Raw genomic sequence first — 27,977 nt, 5'->3', positions numbered from 1 at the left:
AATATAGTACCCAGAATTAAATACAGTACTCTAATTGAGGTTAAACCAGTGTCTTGTAAAAGTTCATCATGTCTTTCTCGTTTTTGTACTCTATGCTTGGTTTACAAAGCCGAGGATCCTGTCTGGTTAACCAATTTATCAACCTTCCCTGCCATCTTAAACAATTTGTGCACATGTACATGTCTCTGATCTTGCACCCCTTTTAGAATTACGTCCATTATTTTGTATTGCCTTTCCATATTATTCATACCAAAATGCATCACTTTGCACCATTTTGATCTCTCAGGAAGCTGAGGTGTATGGGGAATGGCAGTTGAAGCTAAAATCAGCTAATGATCATATTGGATGATGGAGCAGGCTCAATGGGCCATATGATCCACTGCTGATCCTATTTCTTGTGTACTTGAGTACACTCCTCTTCACTAAATTTCATATTTCACATGTCCACCCATTCCAACAGCCTATCTATATCTGCCTGAGATTATCATTATTTTCCTCACAGTCCACAACAGTCCCAAGTTCAGTGTCATCCACTCTTTTCCTGTGCTGCTGTCTTTTGTGTGACACCTTACCAAATGCCTTTTGAACATCCAAATACACCACATCTAATGATTCCCCTTCATCCACTCAGCTTGTTAAATCCTCTAAGAACACTAAAAATAATTGTCAAACTCAATTTTTCTTTCATAAATTTATGCTGACTCTACTCGATTGTCTTAAGAGTTTCCAAGTGCACTACTACCACTTCCTTATTTGTGGATTCCAGCTTTTTCTCGATAACAGATGTCAAACTAAATGGCCTATAGTGTTCTGCTTTGGAAGTCTGGGCCACATTGTATGTATATGGTTACACACTCATCTCAGGGTCATGTACAATACTAAGATTTTGTGTGGTCTTGCTTAGCTTCAGACAGTGGTCAAAGCTGGAAATTGTAGACAGTGGAATGGAGTTTCTGGTGGATACCAAACACAATGACTGCAGTCTTCCCACTACAGGCTTGTGACCACAGTCATCCACTGGACCAGCCTCCAAGTCTAAAGCATGACATGGTGAGGGAGCACTATGTAAAAGTCAGCTGCTTATTCAGATGGTAAGAAAATTCAATTCACAACAAAGATCGATTCTGGATCTTCTGATACATTGGCAGTGAGCTAAATGTGATACAAGTGAAGGTTTAATAGTGCATCAGCCACTAATATAACTGGTATATGCCTTGGAACAGCAAAGCATGGGGAAGACATTCTTTCAAACTTCAAAGATTAAATCTTTTGTTCAGGGTCAAAGCCTTATTTCTGACCCTGAACAGACAGAAAATATACACACTTACTTTCCTCCGGTATTTCAGAGCAATCTTCTGAGAGAAATTCTTCCACACTGACTTGGCACTAAAAACTTTGGAGGGAGCAGCAGAAAGAGTCTGGGGGAAACCACACCTCCTTTTTACGGTGAGGAGAGTTTCAATATCCCAAAGCTTCTTTGAAAAGCTCGAGAGGGAATGTACACGTGTAAGAAAGTGGGTAAGTAAATGGTAAAGAGGTGGAGTAATGTTGGTCAGGTAAGTGGTAAGGAGGTAGGGTTGGTGAGGGGGTAAAATAAGTGGCTAAGGAGGCAGGTGGGTATGGTAAATGCGTAGGGTGGCAAAATCAGGTAGAATGGTTGTGATAGTTGAAGAGTCGGGTGGGGGGGGGCGCTAGTCAGGTTGGGTTAACAGGAGAATTTGGGGTTGGGGCAAGAACTGTTGTGTGGGGTCAGTGGAAGTGATTGCATGTGAGTTGTATAGTGCTGCACCAGGTTTTAATCTAACATTTCTTGTATAACTATTCTAGTGAGTGAGTTGGAACTGTCCAAACTCTCAGAGTTGGAGACTTTTTCAGAGAAATTGCCCATCGGAAGTCCCGACTTCCTTGACAATTCTCATGGAATCATTGGGTTGGGACTTAAAATAACTCAGGCTTTAAAACTGTATTGGCAGTAGTGCAAATTGAATGCAGCGTACTTAAAGTAATCCAATGTACATCACCCACAGTGCTGAAGTGACCAGCACCAAATCAGCTGCGTGTGAACAAAAATAAAATATAGGTGAAGCAATTTCCCCTTTAAGAGGTCTGTGATGTTGTGACATTGGCATATCAGAAAAGTCCCCCTCTTTTATCTCTTATGTTTGAATCAAGGTCAAGCCTGTGTTGGGGTTTTAGCTTTACTTTTTTGCCAATTTTAGGAGAAAACATTCCATATACCTAGTTCAAAAGGAAATAAAAAGTAAATTTTATTTCAAAGATTCATTGTTTTTGGTAGTAGTCAGGTAATTCTTTATTTTTGAGCTTTAAGCTGTTAAATCTTTAATCCAGATACACGTTAATAACTTTAAGTACAGTGTTAAACATTTGTAGACTTTTTGACAACATCATAAATATCTTACAGAAGATTTTTGTTATTTTAGTTTACATGCAGCCAGACTAATTTTATTGTCTTAATTCTATGCTTACTTAGTAACTTATAGATACTTGTAGGAGTTCCCTTGTTACAATGGGTTCCACCCTGGTGTCAGAGTTACAGATGGAATAGAGGGGCTTGATTTCCCCTCCAGCACTTTTTACCTAATTATACTTCATGTTATTATGTACGTCATTGGTAGATAGCAAGTGTCAGCTTGCTTTTTAGGTAGCATAGCTGCTTCTGAATTAGGGGTTTGAGAGTTCAAGCTTTACTTCAGGCATCACTCTAGGTTGACATTTCAGTGCAGTGCTGAAGAGGTGCCGTATTTTCAAAATTCCTTTTTTTCCAGATTAGTATTAAACTGAGGCCCCACCTGCACATACTGTGCAAGTAAATGTTTCCAAATCACTTTTCAAATAAGAATAGATAAGTTCCCACAGTAGAAAAAACAAACTGGCAGCTGCATTTGCCATCATAACAGTGATTATATTTAAAATGTATTTCCTTGGCTATGAAGCATTTTGGGAATCCTGAGGATATGAAAAACATGATATAAGTGAAAGTTCCACCCTACTTTCTAAACTTACATTGTGTATTAGAATTCAAGTGGTCAGTTCTGAAGATGCTCCACTGGCATGCTGAGGAAATGTTTTCAGTAAAGTCAGCAGCAAAAATCAGGAACTTTCCATTACTTAAAAAAATGCAAGATTCGTCAAAACACTTCAGGATTCCCCACTTATTATTTTACCCACTTAAAAGGATTTGGAAAGTGAGATATCTTTGGTGTTGAAATTTTAAAAGAAACATGCATACTCTTACTTTTTTTAAAAAAGGACACTAAAGCAAAAGTCTTTTTATCTGTCTGGGAAGAGGACACAGGAATAGAGAGAGAGTTTTTGAAACAAAAAGGCTGAAAAGGCAGTTAGATTTGTCAAAGCAATGTAATGTGATGGCCTATGCCAAGGCAAAAAGGTTAGAGATGCTTGAAAGTTTGAAAGTAATGCTCCCAGAAAGCTGCCTGGTCATGTGGCCTTGTAACATGCCAAATTTTCCTGCACAAGTTATGCACACAGGGTTGACCCCCTCTAAATTACCATGCATACGTTGCCACACCAAAAAAAAATTAAAGGGGCAGCGCACTTAAACCAATAGCCCCTGCAATATAAAAAAGGGAACAATGGTTAGAAGGCCTTCTGTTTATGTATTAATGTGACTCTGAAATAAAGCAATGTAACAATCAATTTCAGACTCACCATATCTAGTAATAATTTGATGCACCTTCTAAAATACTGAAGAAGCACACAGAAGGATATGTACAACATCAAGTTTATTTTTGAAGGGAGACATGCAGTTGCATCCCCCAGTTACTCTGTTATCTTTAACACACAATCCTGCTCCCATGCCCATATGTCTGTCCTTGGCCTGCTACAATGTTTCAGTGAAGCTCAAAGCAAACTGGAGGAACAGCACAATTCATCTTCCGGCTCGTCCGGTCTCAACATCAAATTCAACAACTTAAGATGATTAGCTCTACCCCACCCCAACCCTTTTGTTTTCATTCTATTTTATTTAATTTTTTACTGTTCTCTCCCATTTCTTTATTGTCTTTCTTCATTTTTTCTTCTCCCTCCCCACTCTTTCCCCCTACTTTATCCCCTTCCCTTACTTTTCTCCCCCTTTTCTAAATTTTACCTCTGTCCCATCCATCCCACCCCCTCCCCCCACCCTCACACAACATCTTCATCTGTCACAGCTTACTCTCTGCCGTTTGGCCATTCACATCCTTTATTCTCTCTGTGGACTGACATTAGCAATCTTTTTCCCCTGGTTTCCATGGCTATGACTCATCATTCATTCCCCCACCCTGCAGTATAAATATCTCCTACTTTCTATGCCTTTTAGCTTTGACAAAGGATCATCTGCTCATCAGCTCTTTTCTCTCCTTATAGGTGCTGCCAGACTTGCTGAGATTTTCCAGCATTTTCTCTTTTGGACTCTGTTGGCTAAGTAAATATTAAGCAGTTTAAGTTAATTCTACCATGCAAGGGACATGAGATCCACTGCCAATTAATTTGAGAAACTACCTGCAACAACCCAAATTTGTAACATCCAACCTTTTAACTTTGGCAACTTCCGCCAAATATGATTTTTACTCAAAGCCAACCTATGTAAACCACCTGAATTAGTGTCATTACTCTGTACTTTTGGCCATCCTTAATTGTCTTTGTGAGAGAGGCTAATTGACTGAGGTGGTCAGACGATGCTCATGATCTCCTCCCATTGTTAAGGATGCAACAACATCTGAAATTGCTGCAAAGCTAATGTAATTGGGCGGAAAAATGGCTGATGAAATTTAATGCAGACGGGTGTAAATAGCAGTCCACATCATAAGGAGCAATTGGTCACACAAGTGCTCTGGAAAATTGCTTTTTCTGAGAACAGATAGAGGTCACATAGGTTATTCTTCTGTTCCATCACAAACCTCAAACAGGAAAATATCCTTTAAGCCATGCTTCATCTCCAGGACTGCAACCTAATGTCAGTTCACCCCAGCAGTACACGGAGAAAGCCGTATATGAAGAAGTGTCAGAGGTGAATAATCTATTTTTCTGGCTTGCTACTGATAGTTTTTTATCTTTTCAAACACTAGGTGGCATCTGCAGCTTGCTAACAATAATTCAGTTCTAATTGGCAAATTCTCTCAAGTAGCCAAATTGTTCAATACATTATGGAATTTTGAATTGAAGTTTTCACATTTCTTGCTAGTTATAAATAAGCCCCGTGTTAACAGTATTTGATGATGATGACATCATGTAATACTGGCCTGAATTCTGTGGTTAGTGGCGAAGGAAATGTTCATGTGCTGGGCTTCAAAGATCTAGTAATGTCTTTTGTGCGTTTTTTTGCCATTCCCAATAGCAATCTGTTGCCAAATCAAGTGGATGTCTTGGTATGCAGATGCAATTGGATCAGAAAGCAGATAAGCAATCACATAAAGTGTTCAAACATAGCAAATTAATGGGTTAAAAGCATGCAAAATAATTAATTTTAATTTATATTTTTAGACAGCAAAATGTGTATCCTGCATTATGTTAGAAAGTTAAACTGAAACCAAATTATATTTTTAAATATGTGAAACATTTACTCTGTGAACAGATTGGACATCCCACAAATGCAAAATTACTTTTCAGGATCAGAGTGTTTACCAAGAATTATGAAGTTAGTATGTCAATAAAAACCCAGCCAAGCCTCATTCAACAAGGCACAGATTTTCCAGTGTAAAGGCCCATCTGATTCATTAACATCCTTTAGGGAAAAAAATTGCCTTCCTTACCGAGTCCGGCCTATGTGACTCCAGACCACCAGCAATGTGGTTGACTCTGAAATGGCCTAGCAAGCCACTCAGTTGTATAAGTCACTATCAAGTCCAAAAGGAATGAAAGTAGATGGACCACTCAATATCAATCTAGGCACCTGGTAGAGAAATCGTGCAGCCGGCCCTGTCAACCCTGTATAGTCTTCCTTATTAACATCTGGGGGTTTGTGCTAAAATTGGAAGAGCTATCTTACAGGTTAGTCAAGCAACAGTCTGGCACAGTAATACTCATGGAACCCTATCTATAGACAATGTCCCAGACACCACTATACCTGGCTATGTCCTGTTCCACAACAGGGCAGATCCACAGTAGTGCCACCATAATGGAATATAGTCTGGAGGGAATTGCCATGGGAGTCCTCAACAGCAACTCTGAACCACACGAAGTCTGAGATCAAGTCAAACATGGATAAGGCAACCTCCTACTGATTACCACATACCATCCCCCCCGCTCTGCTGATGAATCAGTAGTCCTTCATGTTTAACACCATGTGGAGAAAGCATCAAAAGTGGCTTAGTCGTAGCACTACTGATCAAGCTGACCGAGTACTAAAGGATATAGCTGCTAGACTAGGTCTTTGGAAGGTGGTGAGGGAGCCAAAAAGTAGGAAAAGCCTACTTAACATCATCCTCATCCATCTACCTGTTTACAGATACAGCTGTCTATGACAGTCTCAGTAGGAGTGACCACAGCATAATCCTTGTGGAGATGAAGTCCCATCTTCACAATAAGGAAACCTTCCATAATTATTATTTAGCACTACCATCATGCCAGAAGAGATAGATTTCAAATAGATCCAACTCAAAACTGGGCTTCCAGGAGGCACTGTGGACTATTAGCAGCAATAAAATTGCACATCACCACAATCCGTAATTTCGTGGCCCAGCATATCTTCCACTCTACCATTACCATCAAGCTAAGGGATCAATCCTGGTGCAGAAGGGCATGTAAGAAATAGCACCAGGCATACCTAAAACCAAGCTGTCAACCTGGTGAGGATACAACAGAGAATTACTTTCAAGCCAAACAGCAAGAATAGCAGGCAATAGGCAAAGTTAAGCAATATCACAACCAATGGATCAGATCAGCTTTCTGCAGTCTGCCACATCCAGTCTTGAATGTTGATGGACAATTAAACATCCAATAGGAGGAGGAATTTTCACAAATATCCCCATCAATGATGAGGGAGCCCAGCATAATAGTGCAAAATAGTGCAAGATTGAAACAACTGCAGCCACCTTCAGGTAGAAATATTGAGTGAATAATCCATACTGGCCTTCTCCAATGGTCTCCAGCTTCATACATGCTAGTCTTTAGTCAATCCAATTCACTCCACATGATATCAAGATATGGATAAATACTGGATATAACACAACACTACAACCCTGACAAAATTTCAGCAATTGCACTCCAGACTTGTGTTCCAGAACCAGCCATGCTGCTATCAAAACTGTTCCAGTACACTGGCATTTAGCCAGCAATGCAGAAAATTGCTGACACCCTCTCCACAAAAAGGGCAAATCCAATTACTGATCCATCAGTTGACTCCTGATCATCAGCAGCAATGAAAAGTGTCGCAACGGGTGTATCAAGCTGCACTTACTCAGTAATAACCTTCTCAGTGACATTCAGTTTGAGTTCCACCAGGGCCATCAAATCTCATTACAACCTTCGTCCAATAATGGACAAAAGAACTGAATTCAACAGGTGAGATGAGAATGACTGCCCTTGACAGCATTTGACCAAGTGTAGCGTCAAGGAGCCCCAGCAAAACTCAAGTCAATGGGCATCAGAGTATAAACTCTCCACAAGGTTGGATTCACACCTAGCACAAAGGAAGATGGTTGTGGTTGTTGGTAGTCAATCAGTTCAGTTCTGGGGCATCCTAGCAAGAGTTTCTAAGGGTAATATCCTGGACCCAACCACCTTCTGCTGCCTCATCAATGACCTTCCCTCCATCGTGAAGTCAGAAATTGGGATGTCTGCAGGTGATTACACAATGTTCAGCAGCTTTTGCGACTCTTCAGATATTGAAGAAGTCCAGATCCACATGTAACAAGACTTGGACTATATTCAGGCTAGGAGCTGATAAATGACAAGTAATTTTCACGCCACACAAGTGCCAGGCATTGACCATCTCCAACAAGACTAAATCTAACCATCTCCCCTTAACATTTAATGACATTACTATCACTGACACTATCAACATCCAGGGGGCTGTGCACATTGACCATATATTGAATGGGACCAAGCATATAAATGCTGTGGCTACAAGAACCGATGACTGTCCACCTTCTACAAAATACTGATGGAATACTCTAATTGCCTGGATCGATGCAGCTGCAATAAAAGCTCAAAATCATCCAGGACAAAACAGCCCACTTGGTTGGCACCTCATTCACCACAGTCAACTTTTGCTCCCTCCACCAACAGAATGGCAGCAGCAACTCACCAAGGTTCCTTCAACAGCATCTTTCGACAAACCCACTAAGGCCCATCTCTTAGGACCAACTGACCCATGTTCAATTGCTGTTTACGTGGAACCTAGGAGGACAAGGGCAGCAGATGCATGGGGGCATCACCACCTGGAAGTTTTCTTCAAGTCACACATTGTCCTGACTTGGAACAATATCACTGCTCCTATATTGTCACAGGGTCAAAATTCCAGAATTCCTTTCCTAACAACATTGTGGGTATTCCTACAAAACAGACTGCAATGGTTCAACAGCATGCTCCACTACCTTCTCAAAGGCAAATTCAGGTTGGACATAAAGTGCTGACCTAGCCAGCCATGCTCAAATCCCATAAATAAATAATAAGAGTGATTGTTATAGGAAGAATTTCCAAAGTGCATCATAGAAAGCATTGTAGACTCACTGACAGCACGTCCTGGACTTGAGCCCCTGTCAGTTTCAATGGCATGACAATGAATGCTGACAGTTTCACCATTATTACCACAATAAATTCCAGGTCAGTATGTTATGAAGGACTTGTGAGATTGTTGCATCACCAAAAACACAAACCAAATTACCAAAAGTGACAGTTGCTGATTAAACCAAGGAAAATTCGCTTTTGCAGCAATACTTTCTAATCCTAATATTGCTAGGTATTCACATTCATTGCTGGGACCCTGAGCAATTATCTCCTAAAATCTCCTGCACTGGCTTTATATAATGTATGGAAAAATCACCCCATTTCTCTTTCACATTTTCTATATGAAACACACCACTATGGATATACATTCATTGTAAGGTTTTGTTGTCAATTCTAACTATGCCAAATAGAAGAAAAATTACAGCAAAGTATATATATTATACATAAAGATCAATTGTTTCTGTATGAGCTACCAAATGGCTGTGCAATCTAGTTGATTATCGACCTGAAACATTAACTCTGTGGCTCTCTCCCAAGATGCTGTCAGATCTGCTAAGCATTTCCAGCATTTTCTGTTTTTATTTCAGATTGCCAGCATTTGCAATATTTTGCTTTTGTACAATCTAGCTCTCCAGTTACATTACTTAAAATTAGCATACTTGAATTTGGTCTCTAAGAGATTTTAAAATGTTGCTAATTTTATTCTAATGTGTATTTAATGGAAAACAGTGTATATCCTCAGCTGCTTGACTGCTTTCCATTTCACTGTTAGAAAAGTAGCTTTGGTCCCTCCTAAAACCAGAAATTCAGGCCAGTGTCAATCATTGTAAAGGTGGAGAAATCCTGAAAATCATGCAACTGGTTGGTTATATGCAAAGTTGTTGGCTTTGTGATGAGGAGGTCATGGGCTGTGAGAGGGAGAAAGTGTGATCTCAACTGTGTCTGAGCATCTGAGAGAATTAACATTTTTTAAAGTTTGGATGGGGTTATTTTTCTCCTTAAAATGAAGGATATTTTTCATAAAATATAAAGTTACCTTTCTTATTCACTGTGCAGTAAAGTAAAATAAATGGGAAGAAATGGGTATGATCACAAAATAAAGTGAAACTTGGAAAATTTAAACTCAGAAAATGTTCCCAAACTATAAATTAGAATCAGTCAGATGTTTTTCACCCACTTTTCAATGCCATGAGAGAACCAACTATTACTGAGGTAAGATTCTACAGGTAAGCCAGCAGCTCTTCATCAAAATGGGCTGTATTCATTTCTGAAGCTTGATGGTGAATTTTATTGTGAGCACCACAGTCAAAACCAATGCTGTTCTCTTTTGATATCCATTTGAACACACCTATCAGAGATTGGCCAACTATCCCACTTTCAATTCCCTAATTTGGGGGGGAAACAAAATATAATAGCCCAGCTTGTGACCCAGATGGTGATACCCAAGGCTGAGATTGAAAGTAGATTTTCCTGGTCAACGTGCCTCAAGTATTCATTAGATAAATTATGGAGCTACCCGGGGTGCAGGGGATACAGGAGGGAGCTTGAATATTAGATATAGAATCATAGAACATCCTATTAACACAACACAACTACTTTTCAGTAAACAAATAGGACAACATTTCCCATAGGTTTCACCAATGGATTTGACAAATATGTCAACTTCTCTGAAATGACAATGCTGCTTCATGATTTCAAATAACCAGTCAGGTTACAATTATTAAACAGAGCAAATTCTAAGTATTATATTGATGTTGATTTATACATAACAGTTGAAATGAGCACCAGTAGGATAATACAGCTGATACAGTTATAGAATATGGTGTGCTTTTATACTGACACTTATTTAGGGTGGATTCCAGCTTCAATCAGCTTCCAGCACTACATTCCTCAATTTGTCTTCCTTAATCTGGCAGCAACAATTATAAATAAACCTTTTATAGTCCCATTATTCTGTGACTAGACTAAGAGCCATATTTCATACTGCAACTGCCAGGGGCTAGCTCAGGTGATCTTGGTTTCTTTACTGGTAGATTGGAACAAATACGAAGTGCATAACTACATTCACATCTCAGCTTCCTCCAGCAAATGCTAGTCTTAGCTGCTTCGAAGATAGAAATGACTGGGGCGGATCACTTAGGTGTTATTTAATGACAAGTGTGCACTCTTCTAGAAAATTGTATGCTGCTACTTGTTGGCGGTGGGAGTGTGCGTGTGGGTGCGCTCTTTTTTAAGAGTAAACAACTGCAACTCAAAAATGAAGATCTTTTATAAATGGCCACAAAGGTACGAAAGTTATTATAACAGGAAAGAATGCTCCTTTAGAAAGACAAATTTTCCTGGCAATTTTATTGCTCTTCAAATCTGGTATTGATGCAAACTAGCTCTTTCATGATCCGATTAGGCATAAAATGGCCCTTGTGACTACAAACAGTACAGCATCAATATGATTCAACTACTTTCCATATTAGCTGTGCATATGGTAAATGCATACTCACACTACTATCTGTTGAACAGTCATCAAAAATACCTTCCAAGGATTTCTTCAACGTGGCTTCACTATCACCAAACAGCTTAAAGGAAAAACAAAAAAACATTTTAAATATTTTGACAGTAATATTTAACACTTCCTTCACGTTTCCTTCTTATTTTATCTTCTTTTTTTTGTTTAGATGGTTGTGCTCAATGTCAACCATTGTTGGGAGAAAATCAAAGATACCAACTGTGGACGAACCACAGGTGTAAACATTTTTGACCTGGTCAAGTACCCAAGAGGTGACCTTATGCCAAAACTACAAACATAGCCACAATACAGTAAAATTTGCAGATGGCACAAAACTCGGAAGAACAGTGGAGTTGACGCAGTCACCTCTGAAACTACAGAGTAATGGACAGATGTATAAATATACAACAGTAAAATATAAAACGTTACAGGTGGAAAGGTTAACAGGGTAGTATGTATATTTCATGAAAGATGCTGAAACAGATAAAAAGAAAATTGAGAGATATCTTGAAGCCTTGGTAGAGTCAAGATAATTACAGATCACTAAGGCTCATTGACTTAGAAAGTCCTTCCATTTTCTCATCAGCATCGAATTGTTTCTTTGATAATTTTTACTGGGTATGCTCAAGTAATGGCCGATCTCTTGCACAAGTCGAGCCCCAATGTTAGGCCAAAAGTGTATATCATATATCTCGTGTGATCCGAGCCCTGACATTCAGCCAGAAAAATCCAAACTCTCTGTATTTACCACCTGCTCGCATTGAAGTCAAACTCGCCCTGGTACAAACCTACTCATTGATAAAATCACAGCACACCAGTGAAGAAGGCTGTTCAATTTCTCATATATGCGCATGTCAACACCTGATAAAAATACTTTTTGCCTCCTTTTGTGTTACTTTGGGGATGGCACGAAAAGTCTCCAACCTAGCAACTCTGCAATAATGAGACGGTGGGAGAGAATGGATCTCAATCCCTCAAAAATATTACATGTGCAAGTCAATCCCTTACTTTTTGGCTAAAACTTAGTCTTAGAAACTTACCTCTTTAGCACCTTCAGTTTTATTGTTCCATCATTGGTGGACATGCCTTTGCCTGCCTCGGAACTAGGCTCTGGAATTCTCTCTGTAAATCTCTCCATTTCTCTATTTCTTGTCTTATAATAGATTCCTTAAAACCTGCCTACCTACCTGCCTATTTGGTCATCTGCCCCAACATGTCATATGGTTCAGTGTCAAATTTTGCTTTGTGAATAGTCTTGTAAAGTGCCTTGAGATTGTTTTTACATTAAAGATGCTATATAAGTACAAGTTCTTATTGTTATTGTTGAGATACTTTAATAAAACAAATTCAAGTGAGATTATACATCATCAAAATCCATTGATTTCTCATATAATGAATGAAGGAACAGAATAATGATTACAGTGAATTTCAGTTACTTTATGAATAGACCATGAAGGGAAAGAAGGGGAGAAATTACTGCAAAATGTTACAGGGAGCTTTCTTAATCAATGTGTTCTCTACCAAATGAGGAAGGGAGCAGTGCTGGATTGAGTTCTTGGGAATGAGGTCTATCACTGATATTCTTCAAGTTACAGAGGTTGCAATCATTCCCATAAGCTGTTGCAAGTGCCTTCCATTCAGAAACGTACCTACGCAGCTCAGTATCTAATTATGCAATGGAATAAATCAGATGTGTAACAATAGCACTGCCCCGTGATCTAAATTGGATATTTTGCTCTTTTGTGCATCATTAGTTCCACATCCACATTTTTCCACATCCAGTCAAGAATGGTGGTGGACAATTAAACAACTCATTGGAGGAGGAGGTTCCACAAATATTCCCATCGTCAATGATGGAGGAGCCCAACACATCAGTGCAAAAGACTGAAGTATTTGCAACAATTTTCAGCCAGAACTGCCAAGTAGATGATCCATCTTGGCCTCCTCCAGTGGTCCCCAGCATCTCAGGTGCCAGTCTCCAACCAGTTCAATTCACTCCACGTGATATCAAGAACGGTTGGATGCACTGGATACTGCAAAGGCAATGGGCCCTGCTAACATTCCGGCAATAGTATTGAAGACTTGTGCTCCAGAACTTACTGCTCCCATAGCCAAGCTCTTTCAGTAGTTAAAATGCTGGCATCTACCCAACAATGTGGAAAATTGCCCAGATATGTCCTGTACACAACAAACAGGACAAATCCAGTCCGGCCAATTACCACCCAGTCTACTCTCGATCATTGGTAAAGTGATGGAAGGGGTCATCAACAGTGTTATCGTGCAGCACCTGTTCAGCAATAAGCTGCTCAGTGATGCCCAGTATGAGGTTTGCCAGGGTGACTCAGCTTCTGACTTTATTACAGATTTGGTTCAAACATGGACAAAAGAGCTGAATTCCAGAGGTGAAACGAGAGTGACAGCCCTTGACATCAAGGCTGTATTTGACCATCAAGGAGCCCTGGCAAATGGGTATCAAGGGGCAAACTCACCACTGGGTGGAGTCATACCTGGTATATAGGAAGATGGTTGTGGAGGGTCAGTCAACTCAGCTCCAAGACATCTCTGCAGGCGTCCGTCAGGGTAGTGTCCTAAGCCCAACCATCTTCGGCTGCTTAATCAATTACCTTCCCTCCATCGTAAGATCAGAAGTGGGGATGTTCGCCAATGATTGCACAATGTTCAGCATCATTTGCAACTTCTCAGATACTGAAGCAATCCATGTTCAAATGCAACAAGATCTGGACAATATCCAGGTTTGGAGTGACAAGTAACATTCGCGCCACACAAATGCCAGACAATCACCACCACCAATAAGAGCCACTCTAACCACTGCCCTATGACATTTAATGATGTTACCATCACTGAATCCCCTACAATCAACATCCTTGGAGTTACCATTGACAGAAACTCAACTGGACTCACCACATAAGCACAGTGGCTACAAAAACAAGTCAGAGTCTAGGAACATTGTGGCGAGTAACTCACTCCTGACTCCCCAGAGCCTATTCACCATCTACAAGGCACAAGTCAGGGGTGTGATGGAATACTCCCCACTTGCCTGGATGGATGCAGCTCCAACAACACTCAAGAAGTTTGATACCATCCAAGACAAAATAGCCCGCTTGATTGGCACCACATCTACAAACATTCAACCCCTCCACCACGGATGCTTAGTAGCAGCAGTGTGTACTATCTACAAGATGCACTGCAGCAATTCACTAAAGATCCTTGGACAGCACCTTTCAAACCCATGATCACTTCCATCTAGAAGGACAAGGGCACCAGATAAATGGGAACACCATTACTTACAAGTTCCCCTCCAAGCCACTCACCATCCTGAGTTGGAAATATATCACCATTCTTTCGCAACTGCTGGGTCAAAATCCTGGAATTTCCTCCCTAATGGCATTGTGGGTCAACGCACAGAGCATGGACTGCAGTGATTCAAGACGGCAGTTCACCATCACCTTCTCAAGGGCAACTAGCGGTGGGCAATAAATGCTGGCCAGCCAGTGATGCCCATGTCCCACAAATCAATTTTAAAATAAAAATCCTTCAGTAAGTGGACTGAGGAACACTTCAGTGGACTACTAACAATGAAAGCAAATCTCACTTCCTTAAATCTTTGGAAAATTAGCAACAAAATGCACCGTTCTTGTTGGGGGACTGACTGACTTGTTGACATTATTGTATCTTTCTTTATAGACAACTTTGGACTGCAAAAACCTATCTCCTGAAAACAAAATATGAAAATACAGGCAGGAATCAATAAAACAAAAGTGATCATGCAGCTGTCAGAATGTTGTGTAAAAAAGATCAGTTCACCAATGTGCTTTAGGGAAGGAAACTTGTTCCCTTTTTCCAGCCTTGCCTCTGTTTGTCTCCAGTCCCATTCAAGCATAGTTAACTCTCAACTACTCTTTGAAGTGGCTGACCAAGCTACTGAGTTGCACCAAACCTTGTCAACAATGCCCACATCAAGAATGAATTTTAAAAGGTTGTGAATAAAATCTTTAATACCCCACTCTGAAGAATTGCTGCAAGGCTTCAAAACCATGGGTCAAAATCTGGGAACTCCCTTCCTAACAGCACTGTAGATGTACCTATAGCACATGGTCTGCAGCTGTTCTAGAAGGCAGTTCAACACCACCTTCTCATGGGCAATTAGGGGTGAGCAATAAATGCTGCCCTAACCAGCAACACCCACATCCCATGAATATATTGAAAAAAAGTTGTAATGTTCTCGTTATTTTCTGCAGAAGTAGCTTGCAAAGGTTGCTATGGAAAAATGTTGCTAGGTTACAATGTTGGTGGCAATGACGCAATGCAACTTTGTGAAAGATCAATTATATTAAAAAAGAGGCAATTCAACAGAACACAAAACCTTCTTGGTCATTTTGTTTCGTTTCTATCCTCTTGACAAGTTGTGCTTAATTGAATTTTTCCCCATTGCTTTTCTTTTTCTTGTTTTTATTCTTCTCGATATTGTATTATTTACGTTTCAATTCTTATAATTCTGAGCTCTCTCTTTTTCTCCATTATGGAATAATGAATTGGGATGTCGGATGTAGGAAAGAACCACCGTCAAATAATGTACTGATATATATATATATGTGTATATGTATATATATATATATATATATACACACACACACACACACACACACACACACACAATATAATGAATATTTAACTGACCCCTGAAGTGAACCGACAAACTGTTCAGTTGCATCAAGCCACTATTGCTGGCCCACAACCACATTCTAGGATTAATTAAGTTCTGCTAGTGATCCATGTCTCACACTTCATCAGCACATGAGTGGGTGCAGCATCTAGCAGAATTACTCGGTTCTGAAAGCGCTTGGATTGGACTCATGATCAAGAATCACAGAGAAAGGGATATTTACCGCTGGGATATTTGGGAAGAAGTGGACCTGAAGTTGAAGTGTAGTGAATTTTTGAGCATCAAAAGAGTGCAGGGTCTGGAGGTGCTGCAAGTTTGCCACAGCTTTGCAAAATAGGGATGGGGTGGAGGGGTGGTGGAGAGGTGCTTGCTTAAGCATGTCAGGAGTTTAAGCACTGAATTCCCTTGGGTTTTATTTGAACCATCAAACACCGTCCTGTAACATACCACCATCAACCTTCTCCTTTGACCTACTGTTGAGCAATCAATCAATCACTTGACAAACAAAAATGATCCCATAAAATGCTCAAAATGTAATCACTCATGCAATTTCCAAGTTTTTATACAAACAACATGTAGCTTTAAGTCTCAAAGAGAGTTTTCTTTCTTAACAAAACAACAATTTACCTAATATTAGAACTAAAATGAACAGCTTACCACGGTAGCCAATAAAAACCCAATAACTGAAAAGCATCTTTGAACTAGATATAAACAATCAAAATTGAAACATTATTCAATTTTTCCAGAGAGAAACTGCCTTTATTTATTATTGATAAACTGCCTTTGTTTCATGTCTGAGGGAAAACAGAGTAATTCATGAAATAAGCAGCTGTAATTATCTCAAATATGAGATCTGTCTTAAATAAAGCTTTGTGAGAATTTGAATCCCCAGTTTGTTTTTATAATAACTTCAGAAGTCAATTGTGAAGAAACCGTGCTTTTATTGCACTAACGAAAATAAGCAGCAACCATAAGCCTGTGCTGAACACAACAGGTCCCAATCAAGACTAAAAGATTACTGGACTTTCTTGTGGTCTTGCTTTATAGAGAGCTCGGCATACGACTTCCACCTGGTTGGCTAATTACCAGTCCCCAGGGAGCTTATATTCAACGAGCCCAACTGGGAGATCAATTTATGATTTCCTATGCAGATCATAAAGATTATCACAGTTTTTAAGTCTTTGGAAAAGAAACACTCAACCTTCACAGGATAAGGAGCCATCTACTCACACAACCCACCAATGCATGGTGAAAAATCCTGTGGACCATACATGCTCAAAATTCACAAATGTGATAACAAATTTCTTTAGCCATTCTGGGCCAAAAACCAGGCATTTGAAAGCATAAAGATCTTGAAGTTAAAACTTTAATTAAGGTACGAAAAGGCAAATCAATAATTACAATTACGTTCCTGTTAAATTAAAATTTTTTTTTGATTAGAAGTTTACTTTGTACATTAAAGTATGTTTCCACTTGGTTCACTGACTATTAACAGATAAGTTCTTCTGACTACTATTCAGTGACTATTGATAAGAACTTACAGATTTTCACTTGAAGTTATCTAGTTATTCTCCTTGTGTTGATTCACATATTCCTCGCCTCTTCAATTCAAATCTGCTCTGATTCATGTTGAGTTAATTCATGAAGTATCACAAAATGTAATTCCACACAAAATACATAACAGATTGGCTACACAGAACAAGACTTTTAACAGACAATAGAATTAACTGATGAGACAGACAACTTGATCTCCAGTAATTCAGTTTACACAAAGTCATAAGGCTCAGTATTTTATGATGTGTCCTTGTCATCAGTCTTTATAGCACAGAATGAATCTTGCTGACAAAATAAAAAAGTTGTAGACGTGTCAAATGTTTGCAAGGATTCTGGATAAGATGATGGGAGCCATTAAAAGAACTAAGTAAGTGAACCACTGAGAATAGAACTGGATGGAGGAAACTAATGAGGTTAATAAAAAGTGAACATTACTGTCTGCCATGTGCAGAATTATTTGATCTAACTGATCTATGGAATGAGAAAATTGATTATTTAACACCTACCTACAGTGAATAAGGGAACACTACAAATCTGAGAACATATCCAGTGCAAGCAATATATTTATACTTGTATTTCTGCTTAGTTGGCTGCATTTGACAATGGTCAACAAACAAGGCAAAAATATATTGAAGCAATCCTATAATAACACTGCAAAAGGGAAAATATCTGAAGTGTTCAAGAAGTAGCAACTACATAATTTTTTTAAATGTCAACATAGAATGAGCACAGTACAGAAGGAGGCCATTCAGCCCATCACCACCATGCTGGCTCTTTGCAAGAGCAACTCAGTTGGATCCATCACTTCACCTTTTTTTACATTACCCTGTATTTTTTTTCCCTTTAGATGACTAACAAGTTTTCTTTTGGCAGGCATAATTGAATCTCCATCCACCACATTCTCTGGCAGTACATTCCAGATCCTACCCACTCATTGTGTGAAAAGGTTTGCTCCACTTGTCACCTTTTTTATCTTAAATCTGTGTTCTTTGATCTGTCAGCTCCTGCAGCTCCTTTATAATTACATCCTTTCTATTGCCTCTCCACATTCTTCCTACCAAACTATGTCACTTCACACCTTTCTGCATTAAATTTCATCAATCTTCTGTCCAACCATTCCACCAGCCTTTCTTTGCCTTCTTGAAGTCTATCATTCCCTTCACCACAGTTCATAATGCTTTCAAGTTTTGCAACATTTCTCATCATGTTCAAATTTTGCATCAAGATGAAAATAAAATCATTTCTCCATTCTTAGTACCTCCAAAAATTCTTTCTGCATTAAATTGAATTAAAAGGACTGGCACAGTATCTAACCTGATTAATGCTAGGTCTTTCTTTTGCTTTCTTTCTTGAATTTGTATCCAGTCCCCACAGGGAGGAAAATCTGTTCTTCCGTTTACTTACAGATCTGGAAATTGCCTGAGTTTGGTTCTTCAAACCAGGTTCAGTACGAGCTGCCACCTAAAATAACAAGATCACAGTTACTTTGAGACAGTAATGAAAGATTGATTGCTTTCATAAACAATGGGTATCATTCTTTAAATATCACATAATCTATGCAAAAAAAAACATTCTTTGGATATTCTCAATGGTATTTCTCTTTGACAATTGTCCCATATTAAATCTATGGAAACTTCTGTCCTAAAGTGTTGTGACAAGACTACTAAGACTAGCAAACACACAGTGTTACCATCAATGAATATCATGCAGAAAGATCATCCAGTTAAATTGGAATAACAGGTCTTATGAAAAGTTAAAAAGTAATAAAATAATAATTGTATTTACTGACAAAAAAAACACAAGCGAAAACAAAAGAAAATTAAAACTATGAATATAGGGGAGAGTTTTCAGATTTGACATTTAAGAACATTTCACTTTCTATGATACTTTTTCCCCCGTAACAAAATTTAACACTGAATTTTCAGATGGTCGGTATGTTTTTACCATGTACACCTCCATTTGTCAGTGAGTTGATTCAAAAGGGCTACAGAGTTATAGCAGTGGTGCAGATGAGTGCGGAAAGGATTTGGAAAGATGCTTGTTCAGCATGGTGATGTACTTTTCATTGATTTCTGGAAAACCTTTGAGCCAATTAAGGTTTTTGTGCACAGGATACTTTATAGGTACAAAAAATACATGCCAGTTACAATATGTTTTTTTAACATTTACTTGCAGCTGGTCTGCATCCTATTCAGAGTAACAGGAGATGCTGTTTGTAAAGACAGAGAACATTATACCATGAAATGTACAAGGTAAACGTCTGCAGCTCAAGTGCAGCTTTGTGTCACTTTAGAGGCACAAGGCATAATTGCTCTGCCTCCTGGACTCAAATTAGAGGTTGGTTACTCTTAGCAGATTTTCAGCACAGAGGCTTTCTTTTTCATGCTTTTTTAAAAAAATGAACTTTTGAAGTCAATTAGAAGCTATTTTTTGCTTATGGGGACGTCATTCTCTTGCTAGGCAACAAACAATTTTTCTTTATCCTTTTTTCTTGCAATGATTACAAATGCATAAAAATGCATTATGAAAATTCCAGTCTTGAGTTTAATATGTGTGTACTCACCGCGCTTAATTCCTCAGAGTCTGTGTGCACTTCCATTTGTTGGTTAATAATAACCAATAAATCATAAATCAGTTCTCTTCTACTGGAAGGTGACAGAGTGCTTAGTGTCTAAACTCAGTCATCTCCTACCCTGAGCCAGAGACCACAGTTTCCAGTCTAAAACCTTTATTATGCAAGGCAATATATTTGAGCTAAATACTTACATTGAATCCAAGTTTCATATGTGCAACTAAACAGTCCAGTCTACTAAATAATCACCAGTCTACTCACCTGCAGTTGGCTCCAAAATGTATTGATCTTATTATATCATTTGAAAACTGTGCTTACATTTGTATTGTACATTTTATATGTTACACAAAATGCATATATGAGCATTAAATAAAATCAAGATATGGGACAATTCTGCTGGTTTTAAAAAGTTCAGATTTAGTAATGAAATTTCTGATAATTTTGCAATGAATTATTGCTGGTTCAGTGATCTACTGAGATGTTCCTTCCTTGTATTTATAGTAAAATCCAAATGCAACAAACTCACCAAGGCATGGAATGAGGACACAGAGAAAATATTCAAACGACCCATGGCATGTTTGGTTGGCCGACTTGCAAACGCAAGAAGTCTTTTTGGGTTTGGCAACTCTCCACCTTGAAGACTTGCCATATAACAACGATGTCGGAAAAGGTCAATCTGGAACTGTTCTAGATTTTGCTCCCATAAAAAGATCTGTTTAAAGATGGAAGAAAATGGAAATCAAAATATATTTTTCATCACAACAGAAACAGTACATATTGGGGGTACAAGATTGGGGGAAAGGCAAATTGTGCGGAGGGTGTGGAGAGTCTGCAGAAGGATCTAGATAGGCTGGGCGAATGGGCCAGGAAATGGCAAATGGAATTTAATGTTGGCAAGTGTGAGGTGGTCCACTTTGGTAGGAAGAATGGTAGGAAGGACTATTACTTACGTGGCGAAAAACTGCAGCAGGCGACGGTGCAGAGGGACCTCGGGGTCCTTGTGCATGAGTCGCAAAAACCCAGCTTGCAGGTGCAGCAGGTGGTCAGGAAGGCGAATGGGATGCTGGCCTTCATAGCGAGGGGGATTGAATATAAAAGTAGGGAGGTCTTGCTGCAGCTGTATAGGGCATTGGTGAGGCCGCAGCTGGAGTACTGTGTGCAGTTTTGGGCGCCGCACCTGTGCAAGGATATTTTGGCCCTGGAGGGAGTGCAGAGGAGGTTTACTAGGCTGATACCGGAGTTGAGGGGGTTGAGCTATGAGGAGAGGCTGAATAAACTAGGCTTGTACTCGCTAGAGTTTAGAAGAATGAGGGGAGATCTCACTGAGACGTATAAGATGATGAATGGGATGGATAGGATAGAGGTGGAGAGACTCTTCCCGCTCAAAAAAGACAGTAGGACTAGGGGGCACAGCCTCAAGATAAAGGGGAGGCGGTTTAGAACGGAGTTGAGGAGGAACTTCTTCACTCAAAGGGTGGTGAATCTCTGGAATTCTCTGCCCGTTGAAGTGGTGGAGGCTGCCTCGCTAAATATTTTTAAGAAGCGGGTTGATGGGTTTTTGATAAGAGAGGGGATTAAGGGTTATGGGGAGAGGGCGGGAAAGTGGAACTGAGCCACAACAGATCAGCCATGATCTTATTGAATGGCGGGGCAGGCTCGAAGGGCTAGATGGCCTACTCCTGCTCCTATTTCTTATGTTCTTATGTACATATGCATTTGTTATACTGTATTGGAAGACTATATGGAGTGACAGGTGATCAGTCATCATCTACTCAGATACAGATACACACTGTACTGTAATAAAATCTTTATCACTTGATAAAACAGCATGATATCATTCAACACTGGCTGAAGCATGTAAGTATGGATTATCATTCATTTTGACTAAGGAAACAATTGCTTAGATTAGATTGTTTCAAATTCAGTAGTAATTGCATTAAAATGTTGAGCTGTCACACACAAAACTCAGTAAAAACCCAAGACTGTATCAATATTTAGTGTACACAAAAGCATATGCACGATGACACAAATACAGATAGGAAAATAAATGGTGATGAGGGTACAGAATCTACAAACTTAAATATTTAGGTAAGTGATGTGAGTGACAAAAATATACAGATGGCACATATCATGGGAAAACATGAACTTGTCCAGTTGGGTGGCAAGGTCCACAATGGTTAGCGCTGCTGTCTCAAGCACCAGACTCAATTCCAGCCTCGGGTCAGTCTCTATGTGGAGTTTGCACATTCTCCTTGTGCCTGTGTGGGTGCTCCAGTTTCCTCCCACACTCCAAAGATGCGCAAGTTGATTGGCCAACCTAAATTGCCCTTAGCGTCAGGGGGATTAACAGGGTAAATACAATGAGTTATGGGGAATAGATTGTTGTCAGTGCAGGCTTGATGGGCTGAATGGCCTTTTTCTCTAGGGATTCTATGAATAACAGAAAAACAGTATATTATTTCAATGGAGAGACATTGCAGAACTCCATAGTACAGAGGACTTTGGTACATTACTAACCTTTTGTTACTTCTCAGGTACAAGTCAGTAGGAAGACAAATTGAATGTTGTTTTTATTGCAAAGGAAAAAGAATATAAAAACAAGGAAACTTCGCTATAGTTTTATAAGCCATTGTTGAGACCACATCTGGAGTATAGTGTACTGTTGCTCTCCTTTTGAGAAAACATAGAATTACATGAGAGACAGTTCAGTTAAGGTTCACTCAGTTGATCCCTGGGATTAAGGGGTTGTTTTATGAGGAAAAGTTGAACTGATTGGGCCCTTATCCAGTGGAGCCTGGGAGATTAAGGGGTGAGCTTATTGAATGATAATACCCTGAGGGGACTTGACAGGATGGATGCTGAGAGAATGTTTCCTCTTAAGAGAGAGAGACTAGAACTATGAGAGAGAGCTTAAAACTAAGGGGTCTCCCATTTAAAATGGAGATGAGGAGAATTTTATTCTCCCAGGGAGGTTGTTAGTCAGTGGAATGCTCATCCCTAGAGAGCAATGCAGACAGTGTCCATAAGAGCATAAGAAATAGGAACACAAGTAGGCCATTGCACCGGCTCCTCCATTCAATAGGATCCTGGCTAATCCACTTTCCTGCCTTTCCCCATAGCCCCTGACTGCCTTACTGTTCAAGAATCTACCTCAGCCTTTAAAATACACATGGGATCTGTCTCCATAGCTTTCTGTTCCAAAGACTCACAAACGTCTGAGAGAAGAAATTCCTCCTCACGCCGTGTCTTAAGTTGGCGCCACATTATTCTGAGACTATTCTCTCTGGTCCGAGACTCTTCCATGAGAGAAACATCCTCTCAGCATTTACCCTGTCAAGCCCTTTAAGAATCTTGTATATTTCAATGAGATCACCTCTCATTCTTCTAAATTCCAATGAGTCCCAGCCTGTTTAACCTTTCCTCATTAGGCAATCCCTCCATACCTAATGAACATTCTGTGAACTGCCTCCAATGAAATAATTTCTTTCCTTAAAAAAGGGGATCAAAACTGCTCACAGTACTCCAGTTGTGGTCTCATCAGTACTTTGTACAGTACATTGGTACTTGGTACCAATTTATAAAATGAATTGAATTTTTTTTTAAAATTCAATTATATTTATAAATCCTATGATGGTATAAGATGCAACTAAAATTACTAAGATGCTGGCATTTTTCTGTTATCTACACTTCTGAAGATAAGTTCCCTACTCTTATACTCCAACCTCCTTGAAATTAGGGGAACATCCCATTAGTTTTCCTGGCTACCTGCTGCACCTGTGTGCTAGCTTTGTGTTTTGCGTACAAGTACCCACAAGTTCTTTTGTGCAGTTTTCTGCAGTTTTTCTCCATTCAATAATACTCTGTTCTCGCTTCCAAAATGAACAACTTCACATTTTCCCATATTGCACGCCTTTTATCAACTTTTTGCCCTTCTACTTATCTATCAATGTCTCTTTGTAAACTGTTTCTTTCTCCTTTGCCTTTCCCTCTATTTTTGTGTCATCTGCAAATTTGGCTACAATACATTTGCTTCCTTCCTCCAAGTCATTAATATTTTTAAGGCTGAGTTAGATATTCTTGATTGACAAGTGAGTCAAAGGATATAAAAAACAGATAGCAGAAGAGAGACCACAATTAGATCAGCCATGATGTTATCTAAAGCCAGAGCAGGCTTGAGGGGTCAAGTAGCAAACTCCTGCCCCAAATTCATATATTCAGATAGCTATTAAACAGGCTATTAAATCAGCTTTACTTTCAGAAATGCCCTATTTTGGCAGATTAAACATTAATCATTCATCTATAAATGTTTAAAAATCAGCAAACAATTTCCAAATCAAACCTAATTTTTAAGCAAAGAATAATTACAATTGTTTTGCACAAATTAAGCTAAACATTAGTTCTAATGAAACCAATTTATAAAATGAATTGAATTTTTTTTTAATTTCAATTATATATATAAATCCTATGTTGGTACAAGATGCAACTAAAATTACTAAGATGCTGGCATTTTTCTGTTATCTACATTTCTGAAGATAAATATCGTTAGTTTGAAGCAGAGCCCAGAAATATAGATTATTCACTCCCTGACAGCAAACAACATTTTACAATTCAAGGTTAAATTCCCCATTTCCCTGTATAAAGCATCAACATAAGTAATTAAAAGAACGGTTACACTGAGAGGTTATCAGGTATGATTCATGTGATCCTCTTTCGGTATGACTACAAAATTATTTTTTTGTTCAGTTTTTAATTAATTATAGCTCCTCAGCCAAAGGATATGTTGAGGGCTCATCAAATCCACTCAGAATGCACGCCCACTGACAGATTTTGAATAGGACGTCTCACGTTAAGGAGGAGAAGCCCTAAAAAGAGATGGGTGAATCCAAAGGCAGCACACATACGAGAGCAGAAAGCAAGTGGCAAGAGGGAGGTTAAACTGAGGCACGAAGGATAAGAATATGAAGGAATACAGAAGTATTCATAATTCACCTGGAGCAGTCAATTGAGGTTTATTTGTTTTACTGCATTTGTTAGCTTGCTGGGAAGCAGAAACTGTCTTGGTACTGAAAGTGTTGAAATGGTTTTCCCCAATATCTGACTGAACAAAGAAACATCAAACCATTCGAAAGGAAATCTGATTTTATATTCAAAGATGAACCAGTCAGTCACAGCAGAAACAAACAAAAATTATTTAGATTAATCATTTGATGATTCATCTATCCACCTGCTGACATATAAGTAAAAAGCTGAACAGTCTATTTATAGTCCCCACAGCACAAGTTCCTACATAGCATAATCCACACTCACAATTTCTATGTCTTAAAATTAAGAGCAGTACATACATGGAAATGTCACCACTTAGAAGTTCCCTTCCAAGTTACTTGGAATTATATATCCAAGCCTTCACTGTCACTGGTTCAAAATCCTGAAACTTTCTCCCTAATAGCATTGTGTATCTACACAAAACAGCCTCCAGCAATTTAAGAAGGTTGCAATTAGGGATGGGCAATCAATTAATCATCCCATGGATGAATAAAAACTTTGTTAAAATATAACAAAACTAAATTATGTTGGCCAGAATTGTTCTGGTACTTAAAGTTCATTAAATCAGCATCACAATGCAACTTGTTTTCATTCAAGATAAGACTCAGAGAGGATACAACCTCATACTAGAGGCTATGGAGGCTACAAGCAAAATGCATAATTTGTATGAATTACAGAATTTAGCAGAAAGTATACAGTTGTAAACCCCTATGCAACAGACAGATTTTAAAATGAAATAAAAACAGAAAATGCTAGAAATGTCCAGATGGCCAGGCAGTATCAATGGAGAGAAAAACAGAGTTAATGTTTCTGACCTTTCCATCAGAACTGGGAAAAGTTGAAGCTGGAATAGGATTGGAGCAAGGAGCGTGATAGAGTGGAAGATAGGAGAGATTCAAAGATAGAAGAGGTATTTCAGAACTGCCAGCGTGATATTGTCTCAGTTCTCTTCCCACTTCACTCACTCTAACCTGTCTACCTCTGAACTTACTACATTCTGTTCTCCACGATCTAACCCCAATGTTGTTTTCAAATCTGCTGACATTGTTTTTGATGTGGGTATGCCGGCGTTGGACTGGCGTAAACACAGTAAAAAGACTGACAACACCAGGTTTTAGTCCAACCTATTTATTTGTCAGGCGAACTGACCTCTACCTTACACTCAACTCTCCAGCACTTCCTCCTACCTGCTCTGGACCATGATCCCACCTCCATGCATCAAGCCATTGTTTCCACAACCGTCACTAAACTCATCAACTCTGGTGACCTTCTCTCCACAACTTCCACGTCAGTTCCCCAATCCCTGCTGCTCGTTTCCACCTCCTTCTGAAGATTCATAAAAACAAGTTCCAATAAAGCTCAACGTAAACTTGCGGAACAGCACTTCACCTTTTAATGAGCACCTTACAATCTGTAAACTTCAACAATTCCAGATCGTGAACTCTGTCCCTCCCATTTTGCTCCCTTTGTATATTCCAGTTTTTTCTTTTATTTTGGTTTCAAACAGTAATACGTCTGAACTGGTCACATTTTTCATTACTTTTGTCTCCCATCACCATTCCTTTTGGCCCTCAAAGACCCTCTTCTGTCTTTCAATCTCCTGTCTCTGCCCTATCACAGACCTAACTTTGTCTTGTCCCACCCAGCCTTTGCTCAAAACCTTTTACATCTTTAACCTTTTCCAGTTCTGATCAAAGTCGTCAACCCTAATCATTAACGCTATTTTTCTCCCTACACAGATGCTGCCTGGCCTGAGTATTTCTTGTATTTTGTTGTTATTTCAGATTCTTCTTTCAGGCACTTTATTCTGCAGAAAAGAACAATTTAAGTATTTAAATTGAGTGTTCTCAGGTTGGTCTTCAGGAGTCACAGTGGAATTCCCAAGAATCCCTTTTTCCATCTCTCCCAAGCGACAGAGAAGAAACAGGATAGATAAAGCTGATAGTGTATTTAAGTCAAACCAAGGCAGAATAGAACAGCCTCAATGTTTCATCTTTTGAGTCTAAAAGTTATGGTTAATCAGGCCGCATGAAACACAGTAACTTTATCACAAGGATATGGAGCTTTCTCCCACTTGCTGACCCAGGCCTAGGAAATATCTTATTTTCTAGCCTCTTAAACTCAGATGACATCAGTTTAATTACTATCAGATTGGGCTTCAGGCAAAAATGCAGAATTAACTATTCTGGTCAAGAGGATGATATAAAACTTTGTATTTGTGATTCTTAGCTAAAGCTAAAGATTTGACAAGCTTTCCAATCTTCTATGCACAGTACCCTTCCATGGCCCTCACAAACCGTTCATTTACAATTGTATGTGAAAGTCACAGCACAAACAATGCACACTCTTGCCACTTCCCTACTACTCTTTGCAAGAATCCTGAATGCACAAAGTATACAAATAGCTTCCCAACATGAAAAGGAGAACTGGTGTGCCTGTGTTCTCACCTCAAGATGAGTCCTTTGGTTGGGAAATGTTGTCATTGGCAACAATTATGTCAACCCCTTTACTATGGAGGCTCCAATTCTGCGGCTGGATCTTGGTTCAATGAAACAAATTCTAACGAGTGACCATAAGGCCAATACCTCACGAGAAGAGTGGAACAGACTGGGTCAGGGCAGGGATGGGGTAATGTCATGAAAGGATTATGCTCACAGGGGCCAACAGATGGGTTACTTGTAATTCGTTCATAGAACTTAAATATCAGAATAGACGGCGTTTTTAAAGAATTGGGTTGAACATAGATTTTGAGTTTCTTAGTTCTGTGGAATTATACCTAACAAACATCAGAGGCTACAATTTTATGGCTAGACATTGGAGTATCCTTGTATGGATGTCATCCATTGAAAAATTATGTAATCAGTATCAAGTTTGACAAGTTAGTACAATAAAAAAAATTTTAAATTATAGATGCCCAAGAAAAGGAACTTGTG

The 27,977-nt window shown here is 39.1% G+C and overlaps 1 protein-coding gene across 8 annotated transcripts in view; it reads right to left on the bottom strand.

Annotated features, from left to right (window-relative positions):
- LOC145353309 (rho guanine nucleotide exchange factor TIAM1-like) overlaps window positions 1-27,977 on the bottom strand; it is a 324,742-nt gene that overhangs the window by 128,733 nt on the left and 168,032 nt on the right. For all 8 annotated transcript variants that reach the window (XM_080203944.1, XM_080203943.1, XM_080203950.1 and 5 more), the window contains 3 exons: window positions 20,528-20,713; window positions 18,744-18,890; window positions 11,187-11,261 (listed from right to left, as the gene is read on the bottom strand). In XM_080203944.1, the coding sequence (XP_080060070.1) occupies window positions 11,187-11,261; window positions 18,744-18,890; window positions 20,528-20,713 (408 nt within the window). The remainder of the gene's footprint in view (window positions 1-11,186; window positions 11,262-18,743; window positions 18,891-20,527; window positions 20,714-27,977) is intronic.

The sequence above is a fragment of the Carcharhinus amblyrhynchos genome, chromosome 15 (genome assembly GCF_965287045.1).
Source record: "Carcharhinus amblyrhynchos chromosome 15, sCarAmb.v2.hapA, whole genome shotgun sequence".
In the NCBI taxonomy this organism is placed as follows: domain Eukaryota; kingdom Metazoa; phylum Chordata; class Chondrichthyes; order Carcharhiniformes; family Carcharhinidae; genus Carcharhinus; species Carcharhinus amblyrhynchos.
Note: the sequence above shows the minus strand (reverse complement) of the source record. Positions and strands in the feature narration are given on the sequence as shown.